The 25,160-nt window shown below is 41.5% G+C and overlaps 1 protein-coding gene across 3 annotated transcripts in view; it reads left to right on the forward strand.

Moving 5' to 3' along the window:
- The window catches only part of LOC144510730 (triple functional domain protein), a 589,246-nt gene that overhangs the window by 263,224 nt on the left and 300,862 nt on the right, over positions 1-25,160 (forward strand). For all 3 annotated transcript variants that reach the window (XM_078240506.1, XM_078240513.1, XM_078240521.1), the window contains 2 exons: positions 5,078-5,209; positions 14,652-14,882. In XM_078240506.1, coding sequence (XP_078096632.1) covers positions 5,078-5,209; positions 14,652-14,882 — 363 coding nt within the window. The remainder of the gene's footprint in view (positions 1-5,077; positions 5,210-14,651; positions 14,883-25,160) is intronic.

The raw sequence follows: 25,160 nt of genomic DNA on the forward strand, positions 1-25,160 counted from the left end.
GTGCTCTGGTTTCCTCCCACAGTAAGAGTTTTAACAACACCAGGTTAAAACTCTCCCTGTGTTCACCCCAGTCCAACTCCGGCATCTCCACATCGTTCCTCCCACAGTCCAGGGATGTGCAGGTTAGGTTGATTGGCCATGCTAAATTGCCCCTTAGTGTCCAAAGATATGTAGATTAGGTGGACTAACCTGGATGGGATGAGAGTCAGTGCAGACTTAATGGGCTGAATGGCCGCCTCCTGAACTGTAGGCATTCTATGGTTCATTGGAGTCTTTTATAGAAGATGGGCCAAGAATTATAGAATGCTACAATGCCGAAAGACAGCATTCGGCTCATCGAGTCTGCATCCACTCTCCGACAGAGCATCCCACCCACTGATTCAGATAGGCCCTTTCCTGTAACCCCACGTATTTACCCCGCTAATCCCCCTAATCTGCACATCTTGGGCACTAAGGGGCAAATTAGCATGGTCAATCTGGAAGTGAAAGGCGTACAAAAAGGGAATTAGGCCTCTCCATGCACGAAGCTTACTGTTTGGTGTGGTACCGAGGCACATGAACAAAAAGAATCCCTAGTGTTTCATAAATTAACTGATCTTAGCCAATGGGGTAAGGAGAAAATGTTTTTGCATATGCCCAACATGTAACCTGATGCCCCCCTCCCCCCTTTTACGACCATTTCATGCTATAGTTGCATTAGTACTCAGTTTCCACTTTTCACCCCACTAATGGACGTTTTGACGAACTCAAGGTAATGCTGGTTGAAAAATTGTAGGTTGGGAGAAGCTGGGGAAGAAATACCAGCCAGTTACTGTCCCTGGTTGCCATTTATAATGGTATGTGATTATAAGTATACATGTTAGATAAGAAAGAGATTGCCATCAGTCTAGTCTCAGCAATGAAAAATTGTCATTTGACTAAGATACTAGAGGGTTGTCGGTACCAGCAGAACCGTACTCTGCATCACCTTCAGGGCAAAATTAGGGGAGAAAATTCTTAAAAGGAAACAAAACTGACTGCAGTCAAACCTCCTTAAATGAATAATTGATAAAATAATAAAATGTTTGAGAATAAAATTTCCATGCACAAACCATTTTCAATTTTTTCCAGTGCTTGCTGTCCCTGTTAAATGAATAAAACGTGTAAATGAATTGCAAAAATCTGTATTTATTCATTTCATTTTTGTACTGCCTTGTGAAGGCCAATGTGTTACTCCCTTTTTTGCCGATCAATGTATTAAGCACGTTTTGCAAATATTTTTTCTCATTGTGAAAGTCTCCTAGTAACCAATTCAGTGATGGCTCAACATCTTTCATTTATCAGGTGCTAGGACTTGGGTACTTTTGGCAATCGATATGATGAGCACTTTTATTTAGACATGAAGAACACCTTATTAGGTGTTAATGTTCAAGCTTTGTAATGCCTGTAGGCCACTCAATGGTCTGCCTTATGGCTAGCTAGAAGCGGATGATTGAAGAAGCTTTTTAAAATGATAAATGCCATGCAGTATTTGTAGATATGATTCATCTGATCTTAAATTCTATTGCTGCTGTATTATAGTGTATAGATTGTAACGAAGCAAATTACAAATATACTTTCAGCTATCAATAGCAATTGTGTGATATATTTAGAGGTGTAATTGCAATCCAGGTCACATTACATTGCAAATTCTAGCTAATCATAGAAGGATCATAATCATAGAAGAATCATAATCTTGAATGTAGCTGTTGAAAAAATAGAATGGTTAATTAAATAAAATTGCTTGACAAATATTGGCCCAAATAATAGAGTCATAGAGGTTTACAGCATAGAAACAGGTTCGGCCCAACTTGTCTATGCCACTCTTTTTTTTTTAACCAATAAGCTAGTCCCAATTGCCCGAGTTTGGACCATATCCCTCGATACCCATCTTACCTATGTAACTGTCTAAATGCTTTTTAAAAGTCAAAATTGAATTCACCTCTTCTACTGCCTCTGGCAGCTTGTTTCAGACGCTCGCCACCCTCTGTGTGGAAAAAAAAAATCCCCTCTAGACCATTTTGTATCTCTCCCCTCTCACCTTAAGCCTATGCCCTCTAGTTTTAGACTTCCCTACCTTTGGGAAAAGATGGTGATCTAGCTGACCTATGCCCCTCATCATTTTATAGACTTCTGTAAGGTCACCCTTAAGCCCCCTATGCTGCAAGGAAAAAAGTCCCAGTCTATCCAGTCTCTCCTTATAACTCAAATCATTAAGTCCCGCTAGCATCCTAGTAAATCTTTTCTGCACTCTTTATAGCAAGTTAAAGCAAAATATGTACTTTCCATAACCACACATTCAGCAGCTTGCTCCCAACTACCCCTCCCTCTTGACCCCAACCCCTGTATTAGTTAGAATTTGATGGATTTTCATATTAATTGTCCATTAAACTCACCTCAGAATGTTAAGGTTCATTATTACCAGCATAAATGCTGCACTGTAAGGATTCTATGTTTCTGTGATTCGAAGTACCCGTTTAATCACTTGATAGTTGTTAAAGCAATCCAGTTAGTTTCTCGGCTCGGAAGGAAAACGCTTAAATTATTGAGTCTCGTTCCTATATGTTGTAAATTGCCTGTAAAGTTTAAAACAAAGCTTTTTTTACATTTTCAGTTTCTTTATTTGTCCTTCATTTCTGTGTCTCAAAACCTTTTCCCCTTCCTTTATTTTTCTTTACCCACTCTCCTCATCCATTTGTTTATTTCGCAATTCTTAAATGTCATTAGTCAAGGTTTGGACCCATTGCTCTTTCTATACTGTTATGAATTCACACTTCGCACATTTATAAATTATATTTGAACTGAGGAATACAGAAAAACGATGAGCATTACACATTGAGAGTGCAACACCAGCAAGGTTTAGTCTGTTGTTGTATTGTGTACCTGATTAAAATGACAAGAGAATGTGTTGGAAGAATGGCTTTTAAGTAGTTTGTTGTAATAGAAAACTAGTGCAGATATTAAATTTGTTGGTGTAAATCCTTGCTTTCCTGTTATATTTAAAGTTAATTCAAATCCTGGTTCTTGGGCACCCATTTTTAAAATATAGTCACTTCTGGTACTGAACTATTTTTGGGGTGAGGTACTGTTAATGCTGAATACACACACTGAGCTTATTGAATGTAGGATGTAAAATAGGAGGCAGTCTTTGTCTTCAAATGAGATAGAACTCACCAAATACAAAAAGACCCTGGAGCATCATTTGACCTTTCACCAACTATGTCCAAACTTATTGACCAACAGGTTTATTTGGTAGTACGAGCTTTTGGAGCACTGCTCCTTCATCAGGTGACTCACCTGATGAAGGAGCAGCGCTCCGAAAGCTCGTGCTACCAAATAAACCTGTTGGATTTTAATCTGGTGTTGTGAGACTTCTTACCAAACTTATTGAGTTAGCAGTGCAAATAATGGAGATCCATTAGCTCAGTTGACTAGGTACTGGTTGTGTTGGTTCATAGTTGCCCCATGCTTGCAGAGTGGTGCCCCTCTAAAGGAGAGAGAGAGAGATTTTATGGTCCGTTGTGGACTATGGCTAATCGCAATACCAGAATTACTTAGCAATAGTTTATTTAAGCTGAGTTGTATTGTCAGTTCAATTGTTTTGAAATCCCCAGAGTTAATACTGATGTCACTGCCCACTTGGAATACTACATATAATTGTGTTGAGACATCAGAGAGACTATGCAGGAAAAGCAAGGTGACTGATCATATTGGCAAATGATTATGCAAAACATCCTAAGATAATTAGATGTGGGAGTATTGGTAAATTGTTGTAGTTTGAATAGCTGTTTTCTAGATAATATTTGTGTTTAAATTATTTGATTGTTGATTGCTTTCCTGGATTCAAGCAGAACGTGGAAACATGAGGGCGTTCGAGGCCAGCAAAGTAAAAAGATTTTTTCCTGCAGTTGGTGTTGAAAGTAGCTTGAAGATACTTTTGTTTGCAGTTCTTTCAGTGTCCCATTTATTATGACAAGACCGGGAAAATAAGTAAAACTGCTCAATAACATAAAACAGAAAAGTACAGGATTGTCTACACACAAAGTAGAAGTGAAGAACAATCACAATAAAGGTTAGGACCAGTTAGAAGCGATAAATCAGAATTATTTTATGGAGAATGAAGAAGTAATGACAATACCAAATACGTTTGCCTCACTTTTCATGGAAGCGTGTGTTAGTGATAGTGAAAGGGTATTACAAGGAGAGAAGTGTGACAATTAGAATAAATGCCGGGGAAAAAAATAGCATCGAGTGGAAAAGGCTTTTAACCGTATGCATCCCAGAATGTGAAGGGGTGTCATAGAGGAGGTTGTAGTGACTCTGTCCAAAGTCTTACAGTCATCTTGAAAGGTATAAGTTGTGCCAGAAGACTGGAGGACTGCCCTGAAAATTCCCCTGAATTTTTTTTGTACTGGGCAGGCTGCAAATGAGTACTGCTGCTTTTGTCCATGGGCTGTTTACATTTTAAATGTTATAATTTACATTGTGCTTAACATTTCTCCTGACACAATTATAAGCAGTCGGTCTATTTCAATGTGTGGTAATTAGGCATCTTAGAGGGAAGCGTGTGTGTGCGTGTGCATGTTTGTGAAGAGTTTGTGTAGAGTTTACACATTCTCCTCGTGTCTGCGTGGGTTTCCTCCGGGTGCTCCAGTTTCCTCCCACAGTCCAAAGATGTGCAGGTTAAGTTGATTGGCCATGCTAAAATTGCCTTTTAGTGTCCTGAGATGCGTAGGTTAGTGGGATTAGCGGGTAAGTGTGTAGGAATATGGGGGTAGGGTCTGGGTGGGATTGTGGTTGGTGCAGACTCGATGGGCCAGATGGCCTCTTTCTGCACTGTAGGGTTTCCATGATTCTATGATAAGAGGGGTGGCTGCTCGTTCATGTAGTGCCACTTCTAACAATGGTTGATATCGGTGAGGAATACCACACAGGTGAATGCCTGCCCCCAGGTAATCAACCTAGTCTGCATGAAGAAGTGGCACTAAGCAAACACATTTCTCCCCAGAAACTTTTCAGATGAAGTATTCAACATTAACCATGGATTTCTATTCCCCAGTACATGAGCAATGTGGATTCATGGTGTAAGGCCTGTGGCGAGGTCGAGCTTCCCTCAGAGCTGCAGGATCTGGAAGATTCCATTCACCATCACCAAGGTTTATATGAACAAATAACGTTGGCTTACTCTGAGGTAAGTGATATACTGAGCAAATGGCAAGGTATTTGGGAAATAGGACCAGTTATGGCAAATTTAATGGAGGATTCTATAACAGCCTTGGTGATTAATATATTCACTGAAATTTCCAGAGCAACTCATTTACATATAGCAGAATGTAAAAAATTACTAGTAGAAATGTGCATAACCAATCAAAATATAAAAAAAAGGAAGTTATGAAATTTTCCTTTAAAACTATATTTATGCACATTCAAAGTCTGACATATCAAACCACCACATATGCACATTAGTAACATCATATTTAAGAAAATGCAGTACTGGAAGCTTTTATTTTTTATTGTAACATTCTGATGCAGTAAAATGCATCACAGATACAGAAAATTAACAGCAGTCTTGGTGAGCAATCAATAAAATACCATTAAACTCAACACCTAAAATTTTGGATATAAATTTACAGACGACTCAGAACTACATTTTCCTGGATTTTTACATAGGTGACAGCTTTATTATTGGGAGACAGAGTTTTCAGAGGTTTTGCTAAATTGCTGGTTAAGGTGACTGGGCATAACATAACGACTGTCTTAAGTCACTTGCATGCAAATTTACTCAAGTCTTCAGCATCATGGATACAGTAGGCAGAGATTTGCCATTTTTTTCAAAGTGTCAGGCTCTGACTGAAAACCAAAAAAAATGAGTGGGCAGGGTTCTTGTCATCAGTCTGGTGGGGCATGGCCCTGTCCACGGAGATCGGGGTGGCCAATGCCCCCAAAATAATAAAGGTACCGGGGGCTCTCTTTCTCTCTTCTCTCCCCCCCCCTACTGGCACCCCTGGACACAATCATCGGGGGGCTACCACCTTCCCCCACCCCCATGTCTGCAAGTCCCCACTTCGAAGGCCTTGATGCTCTACAGGAAGCTGGCAGTGCCTGGGCATGTACTTCTCCCCCGGGGGCTATACTTATTTTTGTGTCCCTGGATTCATGGCTTCTTGACAGTCATGATGTGGAGATGTCGGCGTTGGACTGGGGTAAACACAGTAAGAAGTCTCACAACACCAGGTTCAAGTCCAACAGGTTTATTTGGTAGCAAAAGCCACTAGTTTTCGGAGCGCTGCTCCTTCGTCAGGTAAGTGGGCAGTGCCAGGGCCCAGTAAGTATATTAAAATATATTCAAACCTATTTAAATTAGGGTTTCCCCTTTCTCGGCGTGAACCTCATTATGTCACCAGCGAGGGATGTGGAAAATCGGAAAACAAGATCTCGTCAGCGGGAATCACATTTTCTGATTCTCGTAGGATGTTCCACCCACATCGCTTTTCTCACTGATGGCTGAAAATTGCCCCCATTGGCTGTTGTTATTGCACAGGTTTCGTGGAAATTCAAAACATTTCCCTGAGAGATCTTTGGTGGTTTTAAGGGAAGAGTCCTTTGTGAGACTTATATAACAATACTTTGTTATGATTGTTTGTTTTTGAATTTTTCATTTGTCAATTTATAAATTTGTCATAGTTCTTTATAGGGAAACGTTAACACTTAATGAGTGAACTTAGTCTCTAAATTTCAGTAAGATCGATTTGTGAAAAAGTAAATGCAATCTTTGCATAGATCTCTTATGAAATATGGAATTTTTAAAATGATGAGGAAGCAAATCAAAATAGTTCAGCAAAGCCTAATTAACCGTAACTAGCACTTTGAAAATCCTGTCATGCTTATTTTTTTCTTACTTTTCTACCCTCTTCTGAAAACAGGAACTCTATTTATTGCGATTTTATGGTTTGGACAATGACCATTCAATAATTGAGTGTAGCAGAAATTATTAGCTGATTTGACTGCGAGTATATCACAGCAAAACTGAATCCTGTTCTTGATTAACATGTACATTTGTGGACTTTACAATATGGTCCTGTGGAAAGTGGTTAAGAATACGGTTTGACTGATTTTTATTTCCCCCTTTAATCGAGTGACACGAGGTATTTGGAGCAACCTATTGCTGTTCTCCCAAACCAGAAGTTGAGTTTGGAATGTTAGAGTCAACATAATTTATATAATTCAGATATAGAGTGCTTGAGATCATCTTCTCCACAGGTAGCACTCTTCATTATTTGAGGATCGTGAACTGCAACTTTATGCTATGATTTTTACTATGGGGCAAGGGGAGGAGGCAGGCCACCAAGTCTGCCTCAGCTGGGAAATGGATAAGGGGTTGGAATCCTGAGCCATACGCTGGCTGACTGTCCCTAACACTTACTGCTTACACACCCACAACCCCAACCAAAAGATACAAGAGTCTGAAAACGGGTAGCAACCAACTTAAGAACAGCTTCTTCTCTGCTGCCATCAGACTTTTGAATAGTTCTATCACATATTAGGTTGATCTTTCTCTTCACCCTATTGGTAATTGCAACACTATATTCTGCACCCTATCCTTTCCTTCTCCCCTCACCATTATTAGCCATAGCCTCACCATTGACACCATTCACTTCCCCAGCCACAGTTGTATGGTGAACCAGTTTGTTCATGACCATGGTATCTTTGGTAAAAGGCAGTAAAGCATTCGAATAATAGTAGGAAATCAAGGGGCATAAAGGGGGAAGTGAAACATTCATTATCATTACTGAAAGATATCAGGCAATCTAATGGGAAGAAAAATTGTCACGTGCCCCATGACTTGATCGCCTGCATCTTAAGATCTTAAAATAAGTAGCTGCAGGAATAGGAGATAAATTGTTTGTAACTTTAGGGGAGGCAGTGGTGTAGTGGTATTGTCACTGGACAAGGAATCCAAGGAATATGGATAAAGGAATATGGACGAAGGGCAGGCAGAAGGGATTAGTTTATTATGGCGTCATGTTGAGCACAACGTTATGGGCCGAAGGACCTATTCCTGTGTTGTTCTGTCCTATGTTCTAATGCTCTGGGGACCCAGGTTCAAATACTGCCATGGCTGATGGTGAAATGTGAATTCAGTAAAAAGAAATCTGCAATTAAAAGGTCATCTAATGATGACTGTCTTAAATAGTCTGGCCTACATGTGGTTCCAGACCCACAGCAATGTGGTTGAATCATAAATGCTCTCTGAATGTCAGCCTGGCAAGCCACTCAGCCCAACAGCCTGGCTAGCTCAGTTGATTGATCATAGGTTTCTTAATTCAAGAGTCTAGGTTGTTGGGAAAGAATATCTACATGTCCTAGGTATTATATGTTCACTACTGGAAAGCTTTGAAAAAAGTATTGCTTTATTTAATTTGCAAGCCTTTACCTTTAAATAAACTTTCCATTCTACAATTTTTACTCAGCAGCTGATTTTGTTGTAAAGGAGACTGCTATAAAACAGCACCTTGCAAAAAACGAACTAAGCATCAGAAAGCAGAGCTGCACTTAAAAGCATCTCAGATTTAACAGTCACAGATTAACGGTGACGCTGCATCTGTGTAAGTGCAGGAAGTGCTCCCCCTAGTGTTTTGCTACAAACAAAAAGCCTTGGGAAAATACAGGAAGGTTACAAGACAAAAGCTCATATCTTCGGGGTAATATTAATATTGGCAAACGAGCAGAAAACAGGGAGTTGAGATAATTAGATCTTTTTCAGGTTAGCAAACTCTAACAGGGCACCAGATTAGATGAGAACTGGGGCCTCGACAATTTGTAAGGAGCTAGTGTGTTATCACCAATTTTGCTGATGTTGCAAAGATAGGTGAGAAAACAAGTTGTGACGATGTCATAAAAAATCTACAAAGTGATTTAGATAGGTTAAGTAAGTGAGCAAGAATTTGACAGGTATTTAACATGGTAAAATCTCAGATTGCTTCATTTCCCTGCTCTATTTACATAACCCTGCAAGTTTATCTTAAGTGTCCAGATTTGGGCTCTCGCTTTAGCATGAAATTTTGGCCTCCTCATCCGAGGAAGGATGTTCTTGCTATAGAGGGAATGCAGAGAAGATCTACCAGACTAATTCCTGGGATGGAGGGACTGACGTATGAGAGAGATCGAGTCGGTTAGGATTATTTTTGCTGGAGTTCAGAAGGGGGGAATCTCATAGAAACCTATAAAATTCCAACAGGACTAGACAGGGTAGATGCAGGAAGGATGTTTCTGATGATGGGGAAATGAGGGGCCACAGTCCCTACAGTGCAGAAGGAAACCATTCTGCCTATTGGATCTGCACCAACTCTGGGTGAGACCATTTTACCCTGGCCCAGCCCACTCCACATCCCCGTAACCCTTGCGCATTTACCATTTCCAATCCACCTTTCCTGCACATCTTTGGACTGTGGGAGGAAACCAGAGCATCCAGAGGAAACCCATGCAGACACGGAGACCGAGCAAACTTCACACAGTCACCTAAGGCTGGAATTGAGCCTGGGTCCATGGCACTGTGAGGCAACAGTGCTAACCACTGTGCTACCATGTACTAAAGATATAGGGTAAACCATTTAGAACTGATATGGGGAGAAATTTCTTCACCCATAGAGTGGTGAGCTCGTGGAATTCTCTACCACAGGAAGCAGTTGAGGCCAATACATTGTATATTTTCAAGAGAGAGTTAGATATAGCTATTGAAGCTAAAGAGATGAAAGAATATAGGGGGAAAGTGGGAACAGGTTATTGAATTGGATATCAGCCATGATCATACTGAATAGCAGAGCATGCTCGAAGGGCCGAATAACCTACTCCACCTATTTTCTATGTTATCAGCAGTCTCCAATGCTGTGTACTGGTACATGCTGTGATGACTCCTGTGCCTCTTGACTCTTCCTGCTCTTCTGGGTGGCCACTCATCTGCTATTCTGAACACACACTGCCTGTGAGATGGCCACTTCTCAGATCGTACAATCCAGCAAACTCTCGGCCAACCTGTTGTTCTGCAGTGACTCCAGCTGCCCCCTCAAGATTCAAGTTTGAGCTCAGCTCAAGTAATTGGTGACACTTCGTAGACACAAGGTCCTCCAAGACACATGAAGTGTCTTGAAGCTTTCACATGGAATTGAAAGCAGCAGATCTCAGTTGCTCATCCATGTCCCAAAGAAAAAAAACTCATTCCTTTTTTAGAATATAATTAGTACCTTGTTTAAACTAATAATTTTAATTACTGCCTCTTGATGTCAGTTCTCAGCTCTTGTTGTCTCTAGCTTTCTCTTTCAGTTCTGTCCATGTTTTATTTAAATGTCACCACTTCCCTCAATGCACAAAATTCTTTAGAAGTTGTATCTTGCAGAGCTGGCCTCCATACATGGTAGGACGAATAGAAAAGCATAATATTATTTAAATAGAGAGAGACTAGAGAATACAACAGTTCTAGTGGATTTGGGTTTCCTTGTATGTGAAAAACAAAATGTTAGCATGCAAATCCAACAAGTAATTAGGAAGGTGAAAGCTTGGTCTTTATTGCCAAGGGGGAGAGAGTATAAAAATAGAGAACTCTTGTTACAACTGTAAAGTGCTTTGGTGAGACCACAATTAGAGTGCTGCATACAGTTTTGGTCACCTTATTTCAGGAGTGATACCGCTGTGTTGGAGGCAGTTCAGAGAAGGTTCACTCGATTGATCCTGGGACAAAGTGTTCTCTTATTAGGAAAGATTTAGCAGGTTGGGCATATGCTCACTTATGTTTAGAAGAGTGGGAGTTGATCTTATTGACTTGATTGAAACATACAGGATCCCAAGAGATCTTGACAAGGTGGATTCTCGGGGAGAGGCTTTGCAAAAGTCGATGCTGAGAGTTGCTCCTTGTAGGGAATCTAGAACTAGGGAGCAACATTTCTGAATAATAGGTTGCCCATTTAAGACAGAGATGAAAAGGACTTTCTTTGAGGTTTGTAACTGTTCCCACTTTTGTACCCCAGAGAGCTGTTGAAGCTGAATCAATAAATATCTTCAAGGTTGAGATGGACAGATTCTTGAACTATACTGGAATTAAGGATTCTGGGGTACAGACAAGAAAGTGGAGTTGAGGACAATATCAGATCAACCATGATCTTATTGAATGCCTCATCTGATCTAATACTTTGATTTGAAATCCTTTTTTTGGATCACCTTAGTTGGAACTGTGCTGTACAATAATTTATGAATGCACTTATAAATTTATTTCCATAAAGCAGGACAAGGGTGCATTTGAAATCTTAAATTTAATTATTAATTCCCTTTTAACCTGTCAGTAAAGGCACTGCCTGGTGTAGATCCAAAAATGCAGTCCAGAAAATCTCAAATTGGACACCTGGTCTGCTTTGGGTTTGTCAGCCTTTGCCAAGGTGCATCTGTGAACCTGTTCAGTGGGGAAAAAAAATCAGCCAAACACCCGTGCTATCTTGTTGTGATGGGAGACTTTAATTTCCCAAACATAGATTGGAATATCCCGAGGGTAAGGGGTTTGGATGGGGAAGAGTTCGTTAGGTGTGTTCAGGAGGGTTTCCTGACACAGCATGTGGACAAGCCTACAAGAGGAGAGGCTGTACTTGATCTGATACTGACCAATGAACCTGGACAGGTGTCAGATCTCTCAGTGGGAGAGCAGCTTGGGGATAGTGATCATAACTCTATCTCCTTTAGGCTTGCATTGGAAAAAGAGAGGATCAGGCAAGCTAGGAAAGTGTTTATATGGAGTAAGGCGAAATATGAAGACATTAGACAGCAAATTAGACGAGTAAGTTGGAAGGAGGTATTCTCAGGGAAATGTACTGAAGAGAGGTGGCAGTTTTTCAAGGAATGTCTGTCTAGAGTTCTACAGGACAACGTTCCGAGCAGACAGGGAGGTGTTGGTAGGTTAAAGGAACCGTGGTGCACGAAAGCTGTGCGGGACCTAGTTGAGAAGAAAAGGAAAGCGTACAAAAGGCTCAGAGAGCTTGGCGAAGATAGGGATTTAGAAGAGTATACGGCTTGTAGGAAGGGACTAAAGAAGGAAATTAGGAGAGCCAGAAGGGGTCACGAGAAGGCCCTGGCAGGTAGGATTAAGGAGAACGCTAAGGCGTTCTATAAATATGTGAAGAGTAAAAGGATGAGACGTGAAGGAATAGGGCCTATAAAAGGTGAAGGCGGGAAAGTCTGTACGGAACCAGTAGAAATGGCAGAGGTGCTCAATGAGTATTTTGCCTCGGTTTTCACAGAAGAGAAGGACCTGGGTGGATGTACTGCGGGCGTGCGGTGGACTGAAAGGATTGAGTATGTGGACTTTAAGAAAGAGGTTGTGCTGGAATCTTTGAATGGCATCAAGATAGATAAGTCACTGGGTCCGGATGGGATGTACCCCAGGTTACTGTGGGAGGTGAGGGAAGAGATTGCAGAGCTCTGGCGATGATCTTTGCGTCGTCGATAGAGACGGGAGAGGTGCCGGAGGATTGGAGGATTGCGGATGTGGTTCTATTTTCAAGAAGGGGAATAGGGATAGCCCAGGTAATTACCGACCGGTGAGTCTAACCTCAGTAGTTGGTAAACTGATGGAGAAGATCCTGAGGGACAGGATATATGAGCATTTAGAGAGGTTTAGTATGCTCAAGAATACTCAGCATGGCTTTGTCAAGGGCAGATCGTGCCTTACGAGCCTGGTGGAGTTCTTCGAAAATGTGACTAAACACATTGACGAAGGGAAGGCGGTAGATGTGATTTATATGGATTTTAACATGGCGTTCGATAAGGTCCCCCATGCAAGGCTTCTAGAAAAAGTGAGAGGGCATGGGATCCGAGGGGCTGCTGCCCGGTGGATCCAGAACTGGCTTGCCCAAAGGAGGCAGAGAGTGGGTATAGATGGGTCTTTTTCTAAATGGAGGTCGGTCACCAGTGGTGTGCCTCAGGGATCTGTTCTGGGACCCTTGCTGTTTGTCATTTTCATAAATGACCTGGATGAGGAAGTGGAGGGATGGGTTGGTAAGTTTGCCAATGTCACGAAGGTTGGTGGGGTTGTGGATAGTCTGGAGGGATGTCAGAAGTTACAGAGGGACATAGATAGGATGCAAGACTGGGCGGAGAAGTGGCAGATGGACTTCAACCCAGATAAATGCGTCGTGTTCCATTTTGGTAGGTCAAATGGGATGAAGGAGTACAATATAAAGGGAAAGACTCTTAGTACTGTAGAGGATCAGAAGGACCTTGGGGTCTGGGTCCATAGGACTCTAAAATCGGCCCCGCAGGTGGAGGAGGTGGTTAAGAAGGCGTATGGTGTGCTGGCCTTTATCAATCGAGGGATTGAGTTTAGGAGTCCGGGGATAATGATGCAGCTATATAAGACCCTCGTCAGACCCCACTTGGAGTACTGTGCTCAGTTCTGGTCGCCTCACTATAGGAAGGATGTGGAAAAGATTAAAAGGGTGCAGAGGAGATTTACAAGGATGTTGCCTGGATTGAGTGTCATGCCTTATGAGGATAGGCTGAGGGAGCTCGGTCTTTTCTCCTTGGAGAGACGAAGGATGAGAGGAGACCTAATAGAGGTGTATAAGATGTTGAGAGGCATAGATCAGATGGACTCTCAGAGGCTTTTTCCCAGGGTGGAAATGGTTGCTAAGAGAGGACACAGGTTTGAGGTGCTGGGGGGTAGGTACAGGGGAGATGTTAGGGGTAAGTTTTTCACACACAGGGTGGTGGGCGAGTGGAATCGGCTGCCGTCAGTGGTGGTGGAGGCAAACTCAATAGGGTCTTTTAAGAGACTCCTGGATGAGTACATGGAGCTTAATAGGATGGAGGGTTATAGGTAGGTCTAGAAGGTAGGGACGTGTTCGGCACAACTTGTGGGCCGAAGGGCCTGTTTGTGCTGTAGTTTTTCTATGTTTCGATGTTTCTATCTCGTGGCTTCTGCTGGAACATGTGCATAATGAAAATTGAATCAAACTCAGCTGTGATATCCTGCACAGAAGATTGGCATTTATACAGTGTCTTTCATGACCAAAGGCTGTCCCAAAATGCTTTGCAGCAAAGTACTTTTGAAGTGTCGTCAATCCGTAATGTGGAAAATGTCAATTTGTGCATAGCGTGTACCCACAAACTGAAACTGCTAATGATGTTGATTGAGAGATAAATATTGGCCAGGACACCAGTGATAACTCCCATTCTCTTTAAAATAGTACATGGAATCGTTTACATCTACCTGAGAGGGCAGACAGGGCCTTGTTTTAACTTCTCATCTGAAAGGTGACTCCTCTGACAGTGTAGCACTCCTTCAGTAATGCACTTGAGTGAAAATCTTGGATTTTTGTACTCGGGGCCTGGAGTGGGATTTGAACCCACAACTCTCTGACTCAGAGATGAGAGTGCTGCCAACTGAGCCCACGGCTGACACAGTCAAAACTATTTCTTGCACTCGTTGTCATGGTTGATAAATGACGAATGATCCACTGTAGAATGTATCTTGCTTGAGTATTGCCTTCAGAAAAGGAAGGGAAGTGCACATACAGTTAGATTTCACTTTATATTTTAAAAAATATATCTGGTTTAATTTTTACTTCACATGCATGATGTTTTAACTTGTGCAGGTGAGCCAAGATGGGAAAGCTCTGCTGGATAAACTCCAGCGACCCCTAACCCCCGGCAGTGCCGATTCACTAATGGCAACAGCCAATTATTCAAAGGCAGTTCATCATGTATTGGATATTATCCATGAAGTTCTCCATCATCAGCGACAGCTTGAGAACATCTGGCAACATCGAAAGGTTCGACTTCACCAGCGGCTTCAGCTTTGTGTTTTTCAACAGGATGTGCATCAGGTGGGTGCATAGGTTTTGCAACTCTAGTTATATAATGAAAGCAATGGAGTGTTTATCGTGATATTTCAAGAACTACCTGTTTTTTTTCTTCATTGTATTTTTTTCATACATTACTTTTTCAGTAATTTCTAAAGGAAAGTCAGCAGACAATTAGCAAGAAATTATTTGTATATTATCTTGTAGGGATTATAAAATAACGATGCAAAATGGAAATTTTAAACAGGTCTTTTATTTTTGAACGTCTCTTCCCTATCTGTGGAAAGCCAACTCTTCTATATTATGCTGGAATGTTAGCCAAAGCTACTGATTTGAAGAATATGACTTAAAGGATATGGTTGCATAGTGGTTATGTGTTACTGGACTAGTTCTTCAATGGTCCACACTAGTGGTCCAGCCACTTGTGCTCAAATCACACCATGGCATTCAAATTTAGTTAAATAAATCTGGAATGAAAAGGTAGCCTCAGTACTGATGACCATGAAACAACAGATTTCATAAAAATGTCCTTCAGGGAAGGAAATCTGCTGCCCTGACCCAGACTGGTCCAGATCCACAATAATGTGGTTGACTCTTAACTGCTCACTGAAGTTGCCTCGCAAGCCAGTTGAATCAGATCACTATTAAAAAAAAGTTTAAAAGAATATAACAGTGTCCAGTGTCTAAACAGTTCTTGACAACTGTCTAGACACTGGACACAGCAAAGGCACGCATAGCCCAGCGATCTTGCATCTTCGTCACTGATATCTGGGGACTTGTGCCAGAATTCAGAGACCTATCCCATAAACTAGTTAAGCAACAGCCCGACAATTTCATGCCCACAGAATCATAAATTATAATCAACCAGACTCCTCCAGCACCATTTCCCTGTGATATGTTCTCTCCCACCGGCAGGACAGACCCACCAGAGATGGCGACTGTGGGCCTTGGGAGTCCTCAATAGTTACACTGCCCCCCATGAAGTCTCAAGGCATCTTGTCAAAATTAAATCAGTTGGTGGTGCAAAATCAAATAGTGACAATGGGTCAAGTTTTTTAAAAAATGCAGTCTAGAGGAGGTGTAAATGACAGAATGATGCAGCTGCCATCTGAAAGCAGAAACAAGTGAAAACAAAGTGGTTAACTGAAACCTACAAAGCAAAGGAAACAAAACTGGAGCAGGGATTATGGTCTGAAATTCTTGAACTCAAACTTGAGTCTGGAGAGTAACATCCTAATCAAATGATAAGGTGTGTTTCTCGAGCTTCTGCTGAGCTTTGTTCTGCAGGCAACAGGAAGGTCAAGGTCATGCTTGTGGGCTGAAAGGAGCTGTTCCACAAGATTGTTGTACAATTGGTGTTTGATCTCCAGTGTAGAGCAGACTGCATTGTGAGCAACAAATATACTGGATTAAAAGAAGGACACGCAAATCACTGTTTCACCTGAAAGGAGTGTTTGGGGCCTTGAAAAAAGATAAAAGGGTAGGTGTTACATTTCCAGTGCTTGTATGGAAAGATGACAGGGGAAAGGAGGGGATGTTGGGAGTGATTGAGATGTGGAGCAGAGTGCCACAGACAGAGTGGTTCCTTTAGAATATTGAAAGAGAACAAAGAACAGTACAGCACAGGAAACAGTCCCTTCGGCCCTCCAAGCCTGTGCCGCTCCTTGGTCCAACTAGACCAATCGTTTGTATCCCTCCATTCCCAGGCTGCTCATGTGACTATCCAGGTAAGTCTTAAACTATGTCAGCGTGTCTCCCTCCACCACCTTACTTGGCAGCGCATTCCAGGCCCCCACCACCCTCTGTGTAAAAAACATCCCTCTAATATTGGAGTTATACTTCGCCCCTCTCACCTTGAGCCCATGACCCCTCGTGATCGTCACTTCTGATCTGGGAAAAAGCTTCCCACCGTTCACCCTATCTATCCCCTTCATAATCTTGTACACCTCTATTAGATCTCCCCTCATTCTCCATCTTTCCAGGGAGAACAACCCCAGTTTACCCAATCTCTCCTCATAGCTAAGACCCTCCATACCAGGCAACATCCTGGTAAACCTTCTCTGCACTCTCTCTAACGCCTCCACGTCCTCTGGTAGTGCGGCGACCAGAACTGGATGCAGTACTCCAAATATGGCCTAACCAGCGTTCTATACAGCTGCATGATCAGACTCCAGCTTTTATACTCTATACCCCGTCCTATAAAGGCAAGCATACTATATGCCTTCTTCACCACCTTCTCCACCTGTGTTGCCATCTTCACGGATTTGTGGACTTGCACACCTAGGTCCCTCTGTGTTTCTATACTCTTGATGGCTCTGCCATTTATTGTATGACTCCTCCCTACATTATTTCTTCCAAAATGCATCACTTCGCATTTATCCGGATTAAATTCCATCTGCCACCTCTCCGCCCAATTTTCCAGCCTATCTATATCTTGCTGTATTGCCCGACAATGTTCATCGCTATCCGCAAGTCCAGCCATCTTTGTGTCATCCACAAACTTGCTGATAACACCAGTTACACCTTCTTCCAAATCATTTATATATATCACAAACAGCAGAGGTCCCAGTACAGAGCCCTGCGGAACACCACTGGTCACAGACCTCCAGCCGGAAAAAGACTCTTCGACCGCTACCCTCTGTCTCCTATGGCCAAGCCAGTTCTCCACCCATCTAGCCACTTCTCCTTATATCCCATGAGCCTTAACCTTCTTAACGAACCTGCCATGTGGGACTTTGTCAAATGCCTTACTGAAATCCATATAGACGACATCCACGGCACTTCCTTTGTCAACCGTTTTTGTCACTTCCTCAAAAAACTCCTCCAAATTTGTAAGGCATGACCTCCCTCTTACACTGATCTGTCACTAATGAGATTGTTCCGTTATAAATGCACATACATCCTGTCTCTAAGAATCCTCTCCAACAACTTCCCTATCACGGACGTCAAGCTCACCGGCCTATAATTACCCGGGTTATCCCTGCTACCCTTCTTAAACAACGGGACCACATTCGCTATCCTCCAATCCTCAGGGACCTCACCTGTGTCCAAAGAAGCGACAAAGATTTCCGTCAGAGGCCCAGCAATTTCATCTCTCGTCTCCCTGAGCAGTCTAGGATAGATGCCATCAGGACCTGGGGCTTTGTCAGTTTTAATGTTCCCTAAAAGAGGAGGGAAAGAAGTGTTTGGTGGTGACATCCTGCTGATTTTGGCAGAAATGGCAGTGGATGAATATGATGGTTGATGGGGTAGAAAGTGAGGACAAGGGAAACCCTATCATGGTTCTGTGGGTATGGGTGGGAGTAGAAGTGCAGGAAATGGGACAGAAATGGTCGAGGACCCTGTTAAGCATGATGAGAAGGAATCTTCGGTTGGGAAAAAGGTAGTATCAGAGGCATTGGTATGGAAGGTTGCGTCATCAGAACAGGTGCAATGCTGATGGAGAAATTAGGAGAACGGTATGGAGTCCTTATTAGAAATGATGTGAGGAAGTGTTGTCAAGGTAGCTAAGAAAATCAGTAGGCTTGTAATGAAAGTTTGTTGATGACCTATCTGAAGAAATGGAGACAGAGAAACCGAGGAAGGCAAGAAATTGAAATGAACCATGTGAAAGTGAGAGAAGGGCAGAAAGTCAGTGAAACTTTCCAGTTCAGGACGAGAGCAAAAAAAGACATTGATAAATCATCAATGTATTAACAAAAGAGGTGATGAGGGGGCCCCAAGTAGGGCTGGAGCAAGGAATATTTCACATAAAGATATAGCTAGGAGTGGAATTAAAAGAAAAGGTATACAAAGGTGTAAGAAGTTCATCTAGCTGAGGGTAGTATGATGAATGAAGACTGGTTGTGCATCTGTTTAAGGAAGAAGAAGAGAGCCCTTGGACCATCTTGGTGAGGCATAGAGCAATTGGATGTCTGTGGTTAAGAGGAGACAGTCAGGACCTATAAACTGTTAAAGTGACAGAGAGCATTGGAAGAGTCACTGATGCAGGTGGGAAGAGACTGGAAAAGGGGAGAAGAAAATAGGTTTGAGGTAGGAAAAAATATGTTCAGTAGGGCAGGAGCAGAATGAGATGATGGACCTACGAGAGCAGTCCTTTTTGTAGATCTTGGGTGGAGATAGAAGAGTGCTGTTCAGGACTGGGGGACTTTGTAAGTATGGAGGGAAGATCTCCAGAGGAGATGAGGTCAGTGACAGTAACTTGATGCCAGTGGTGGTGTTACAGTCTAGAGGGAGGTAGGGGCAAGTGTTGGAGAGTTGGTAAAACGCCTGTGCAACATAGAGGTAGGTTCACCAGACAGCAAGAGTACCAACCTTGTTAGCAAGTTGTTAGAAAAGGACGTGATAGAACAGAGTGGGGGTTAGAGTGAGTAAAGGGAGTGGAGAAATCGAGATGGCAGTGTCATGCTGGCAGTTCTGAATGGAAGGATCAAATGAGAGGAAGAGGCTAGAGCGAGGGGTCCAGATAGAGGGACAATACTGGAAGCTGGTAAAAGGGCTTGCTGTACAGGGGGACATCACCTGGCCTAAAAAGGGGCATGGAAGTGAAGATGACAGGAAGAAAAGCTCAGCATTGTGCCAAGCTGGAAATTCATTAAGGTGAGGCAAGGGAGATGAAGTTAAAGCCTTTGCTGAGGACAAGGCAGCCTCCTGCTGATCATCATCCACCGCACTTCCTCAGTTGTTGAATCAATAGTACGCATGTTAAACATCACGTTGAATAAGCACTGAGGAATAGCAAGGGCAAGGAGTATACTTTGGTGGGGTACTTCAATGTCCATTATCAAGAATGGTTCAGTAGTACTACTACTGGCCAAACTGTCTGAGTCCTGAATGATAGAGCTGCCAGATTGAGCCTGCAGCAGGTGATGAGAGAACCAATATGAGGTAAACAAACACCCCCTTGATCTCATCCTTAGCACTCTACCTGAAGCAGATGTATCTGTCCATGACAGGATTGATTGGAGTAACCACCCCACAGTGCGAGTGAAGGCACTCACACTAAGGGCACCCTCCATATTAAAAGAGTTGATTCAGACAAATCTTGCTGCTCAGAACAGTAAGTAATATGTTTAAGAAATTCCTACTTTTAGGTGTCTGACATTTCAATGATATAAAGTGATTTTTTTTTGTTCTTTCATGGGATGTGGACATCACTGGCAAGGCTAGCAATTAGTGTCCATCCCTGCTTGCCCATTAACTGAGTGGCTTACTAGGTCGTTTCAGAGGGCAGTTAAGAGTCAACTTTATTGCTGTGGATTTTGAGTCTAGTCTGGCATGCATGTGACTCCAGACCCACAGCAATATAGTAGGATGGCAGATTTCCTTTTCTAAAGGACATTAGTGAACCAGAAAATATTTTACAGCAATCGACGATTGTTTCATGGTCACCATTATTGAAACTAGCCTTCAATTCCAGATTTCATTCATTATGTTTACAAATTCCACTAGCTACTATGGTGAGATTTGAGCCCATGTCCCCAGACCATTAACATGAGCCCTTAGATTACTAATCTAGTGATATTACCAATACGCCACCGTCTCTTCACAATTTGCTGTAAATGATAAAGGAGAGCATGCGGACCTACCAAATGCGGGTGCAGTCACACCTGAGGTGATCTATCCATGGCCATTACTGCACACTCTAGTCTCTTTTACAATCCAGGAACTTGGCAAAGGAGACCTCTATTGCCTCTGCTTCAAGTCATATTGTTACAGTTGTATGATCTGCTGCAGTTTGACACATGGAATTGCACTTGTAATAGGTGGGCACAACACAAAGATGTATGTTACCAGATCCTTCCAAGAGAAACCAGGGGCCAATCAAAATTTTGCAGTGCAAGCCTTTATTAAGCAGGTTAAAAATGCTTTATTTGCAAGGAGCATTTTCTGCATGGAAAGCATATCAGCTTACAGAACTTGGTGATATCTCCAGGTAGTATGCTTTTCTGGAGTGCAAGTTACACAGGCCACCCATGTGTGCATCAGGGTTTCTCATTGATTCTATCTTCTGCAATAAAAGAAAGGGTTTGCATTCAATTCATGATTTGTTGGTATCTGACCATATGGGGTTGTGGCATACTTGATTGCCTTATATGAAATATGTACAAAATGATACGTACAGTTACCTTCATCTTCCTCGTGAGATAAATTTTTTAAAAATTCTAATTTACAACCAGATGTAGGGGACCTGAAGTTCTGTGTCGATTTGTTCAGTAACCTACCTCTACGTATCTTACGACCCTGCTTTTGCTGTAGCAGGACCTCGAACTTGTCAGCATCAAAGGAAATGGTGTTGGCCTGCATCCTAGGGTCATATAAGAAGTGAGTGCATTAATTGTATTCCAAAATTCCCTAGATTTTGGAAAACTGAAAATGTAATACTTCTATTCAAGAAAGCAGGAAACTAGGCCAGTTAGCCTCACATTGGGAAATTGCTAGAATTCAGTATTAAGGAGGTAGGAGCAAGGCATTTAGAAAATTATAACACAATCAAACTGAGTCGACATGGTTTTGTGGAAGGGAAATTGTGTTTGACAAATTTATTAGAGTTCATTGAGGATGCACTAACCAGGATGCATAAGGGTGAAATTAATTGTCATATATTTGGATTTCCAAAAGACATTCAATGAGATGCCACATAAAAGTTCATTGTATGGGATAAGAGCTCATGGTGTTGGGGGTAATATATTAGCATGGATAGAAGATTAACTAACTGACAGGCAGCAGAGTCAGGATAAATTAGTTTTCTACAGGTTGGAAAACTAACAAGTTGAGCGCCACAGTGCTGGGGCCTCAACTATTTGCAATCTATATTAATGACTTGGTTGAAGGGACTGACTGTTTTGTAACAAAATTTTCTCCTGGTGCAAAGATAGTTAAGAAAGCAAGTTGTGAGGACGATGCAAACACTCTGAGAAGGGATATAGGTAGATTAAGTGAGTAGGCAAAAAAATTGGCAGCTGGAGCAGAGTGTAGGAAAATGTGAGGTTGTCCACTTTGGCAGGAAGAATGGAAAAACAGAATATTACTTAAATGAAGAGAGACTGCAGAATGCTGTTTTGCAGAAGGATCTGGGTGCTCTTATACATGAATCACAAAAAGTTAGCATGCAGGTATAGCAAGTAATTCGGAGGACCAATATAATGTTTACCTTTATTGCAAGGGGGATAGAGTTTAAAGTAAGAAGCTTTGGTACAACTGTTTAAGGTGCTGATAAAATTACACCAAGTACTGTGTGCTGTTTTGGCCTCCAAGAAATGGTGTACTTTGGAATTGATTCAGAGAAGGTTCACTGGATGGATTCTTTGGTTGAAGGTGTTATCTTACGAGCAAAGGTTGAGCAGGTTGGACCTATACTCATTGAAGTTTCGATGGATGTGAAGTGATCTAATTGAAACATTGAGGTACTGAGGCAGCTTGACAGCTTACATACTAAGCAGATATTTCCTCTTGTGGGGCAGTTTAAAATTAAGAGGTTTCTAATTTAAGGTGAAGACTTCTAGTCTTTGGCATTCTCTGCAACTGAACTGTGGGTCATTGAATATATACAGAGCACGTAAGAAGTCACAACACCAGGTTAAAGTCTAACAGGTTTATGTGGTATCATGAGCTTTTGGAGTGCTGCTCCTTCATCAGGTGAGTGGAGAGTTGGGGTTCACGAACAGGGCATATGTAGACAAAGACTCAATTGCAAGATAATCGTTGGAATGTGAGTCTTTACAGGTAATTAAGTCTTTACAGGTACAGACAATGCGAGGGGTAATCACAGGTTAAAGAGGTGTGAATTGTCTCAAGCCAGGACAGTTAGTAGGACTTTGCAAGCCCAGGCCAAATGCTGGGGGCTACACATAGTGTGACATGAACCCAAGATCCCAGTTGAGGCGTCAAAGTAATTTCAAAGTAATGTTTCCTCCCCAAAATGTATACTGCTGTTACTTTCTTGCCAGTAGATGGCAATAATTTGTACTTAACTGTGCATATTGAATTATAGCTCAACATACTTTGCTAGCTCTTGTTAGCACAGCGAGTTGGTGAACTTTAGGCATTTATGGTGTACTTATCTTCTATTTGAAATATCCTGGAATATTTTTGCTATATTCACGATACTTTTCTCGATCTTTATATTGAAGTTTCATGTATAAACCCACATTTCTTAATTGATATATACCACTTATGTTATATGCTTTAAGACTTTGGCCTTTCTTGTACATAGGCTGAAGAAACTTTGTCAGTTTATTTCAGGTGGTTGTTAATTTCCAAATGAGAATGCTGATTTGTAAACTTGAAGTTTACCATGAAAATGGTAAAATGGCACGTGGTCTGCTGCACTTGTATTGTGCTCTCTAGCATATTGGCTGTGGTAGCAATTTGCTGTTATCAATTAAAGAAATATGCAAACAAACACAGTCACTTGCCTAACTGTATACAAGATGAGCTCTATATTATGATCTTTGTGTGTTCACTCTCTGTCAGATATGATTAAGGCAAGTTGCCGACAAGAAAAACGAGCTTGTGATTATGGATGCTGCATTTGCAAAATTAAGCATTAGAAAAAGCACTTTAGCTGAAGGATATGGATCCCATTACAGCACACAAATCTTACCTTGTGATGCTTCAGCAAATGGACACCATTCATAATAATTCATGACTCCATTCAGCACTTTTCCTTTTCAGATATTGAAGCCTGTGGATAAGTGAATACATATGCCTACATATCTTCATTGTAAGGAGTATGAAGGGCACCTGATTGGTTTTAATTCATCTATGTTTATTGATCTATAAACCCTTGGATTTTTACTGTACAATCTATTGGATCTGGTCTAATCATATATAATTGCTTATTGGAAATAGTGCCTTTAGTCAATGTCAGTTGAGCCATGCAGACAAGGTTACAGAACAGTAATGTGCAAACATTTAAAATTCGTAGTTCAAAAACGGCAGTTATTGTGGGATCTCGAATGAGGGCTGACAGAAGCTTAATTGTAAGATTTAAAATGTGGAGCAAGAGAAAATTCTTTATGCAGATAATTCAATCCCAGGGTTAATAGCTGAAGCAGAAACTGTGTCAGTAATTCAAGATTAGATTGGATAATTGGATATAGGAAAGGAAGATAAAAGGATTTGGGAACAAGGTTTATGATTAGGAAGAATTGCTTGTGTCAAGTGTAACCACCAACATGAACTGGTTAGGCTAAATGGCCTATTTTATTGTTGTTAACTCTTATGAAAAAGAAAAGACTACGTAGTGCTTTCATGACCAGCCAACTCCTAACATACTTTACAGCCAATCAAGTCCTTTTGAAGTGTAACCACTGTTAAAATGAGGAAAATGCAGCAGCTCTCACATGCCGCAATGTGATAATGATCAGATAATCTGTTTCTGTGATATTGATTGAGGGATAAAGATTGGCCAGGATACAAGGGATAATTCATAATCTTTATCTGAGTGTAATAGGATCTGTTATGTCCACCTGAGAAGGCAGATGTCTGTGCATCGTTTAATCTGAAAGATGGCATATTTGACAAAAAATGGCGTATTTGACAATGCAGCACTCCCTCAGTACTGCAGTGATGTGGCAGCCTAGAATATTGTGCTCAAATCCTGAAGTGGCACTTGAAACTACAGTCTGTGTATGTTTGATTCCCTACTGAGTGCTGAGTTACTTGATGTGAATTGGACAGGTGGCAAGGCTCCTATTATTAGAGCACCTCGGAATTAGAGAAGTCACTCAAGTCTTCGCTCCAGCAAAGTAATCAGTACCTTCAGTAAATGAGCAAGAAAAATTAGAGCAAAACGCACTTCTATTTTGTCCTCGTTCAGATTTTTGAAATATTTATAAAACTATATTTGATTTTTATTCCTAAATTAGTGGTATTAACTGATGACTTCCCCATTAAAAAATCTATTGGAAGTCAAACTGGCCTCAGCACACTTACATTGTCACACTGACGTACTAGATTACAGCCTGATGAAGTTTGGAGTTCCAAGTTGAGAGTTCATGTCAGATTGTTTAGGGATATATGCTTGTTGATGGACAAAAATCAAAGGCTGAGTGACCTTCACTTATTCTCATGCACCTCTCAGAATGAAAATATCCAAGCATTTGGAACACTGAGCAGGCTGCTGGTTTTTGATTCAGGGATTTTTTTTTTAGCTGAAGCATACTATGAAATTGAGGTCACCTACATTCTTCTATATTCTCCTTAAAGTCAGATCTCTGCATGTAAACATTTTATGGGGTGCAGTTAGTAGAGTTCCTCTAAAAGATCAACGCAAACTGGAAAAGGAGCACCTCGTTT

This window comes from Mustelus asterias, chromosome 2 (genome assembly GCF_964213995.1).
Source record: "Mustelus asterias chromosome 2, sMusAst1.hap1.1, whole genome shotgun sequence".
Taxonomy (NCBI): Eukaryota; Metazoa; Chordata; class Chondrichthyes; order Carcharhiniformes; family Triakidae; genus Mustelus; species Mustelus asterias.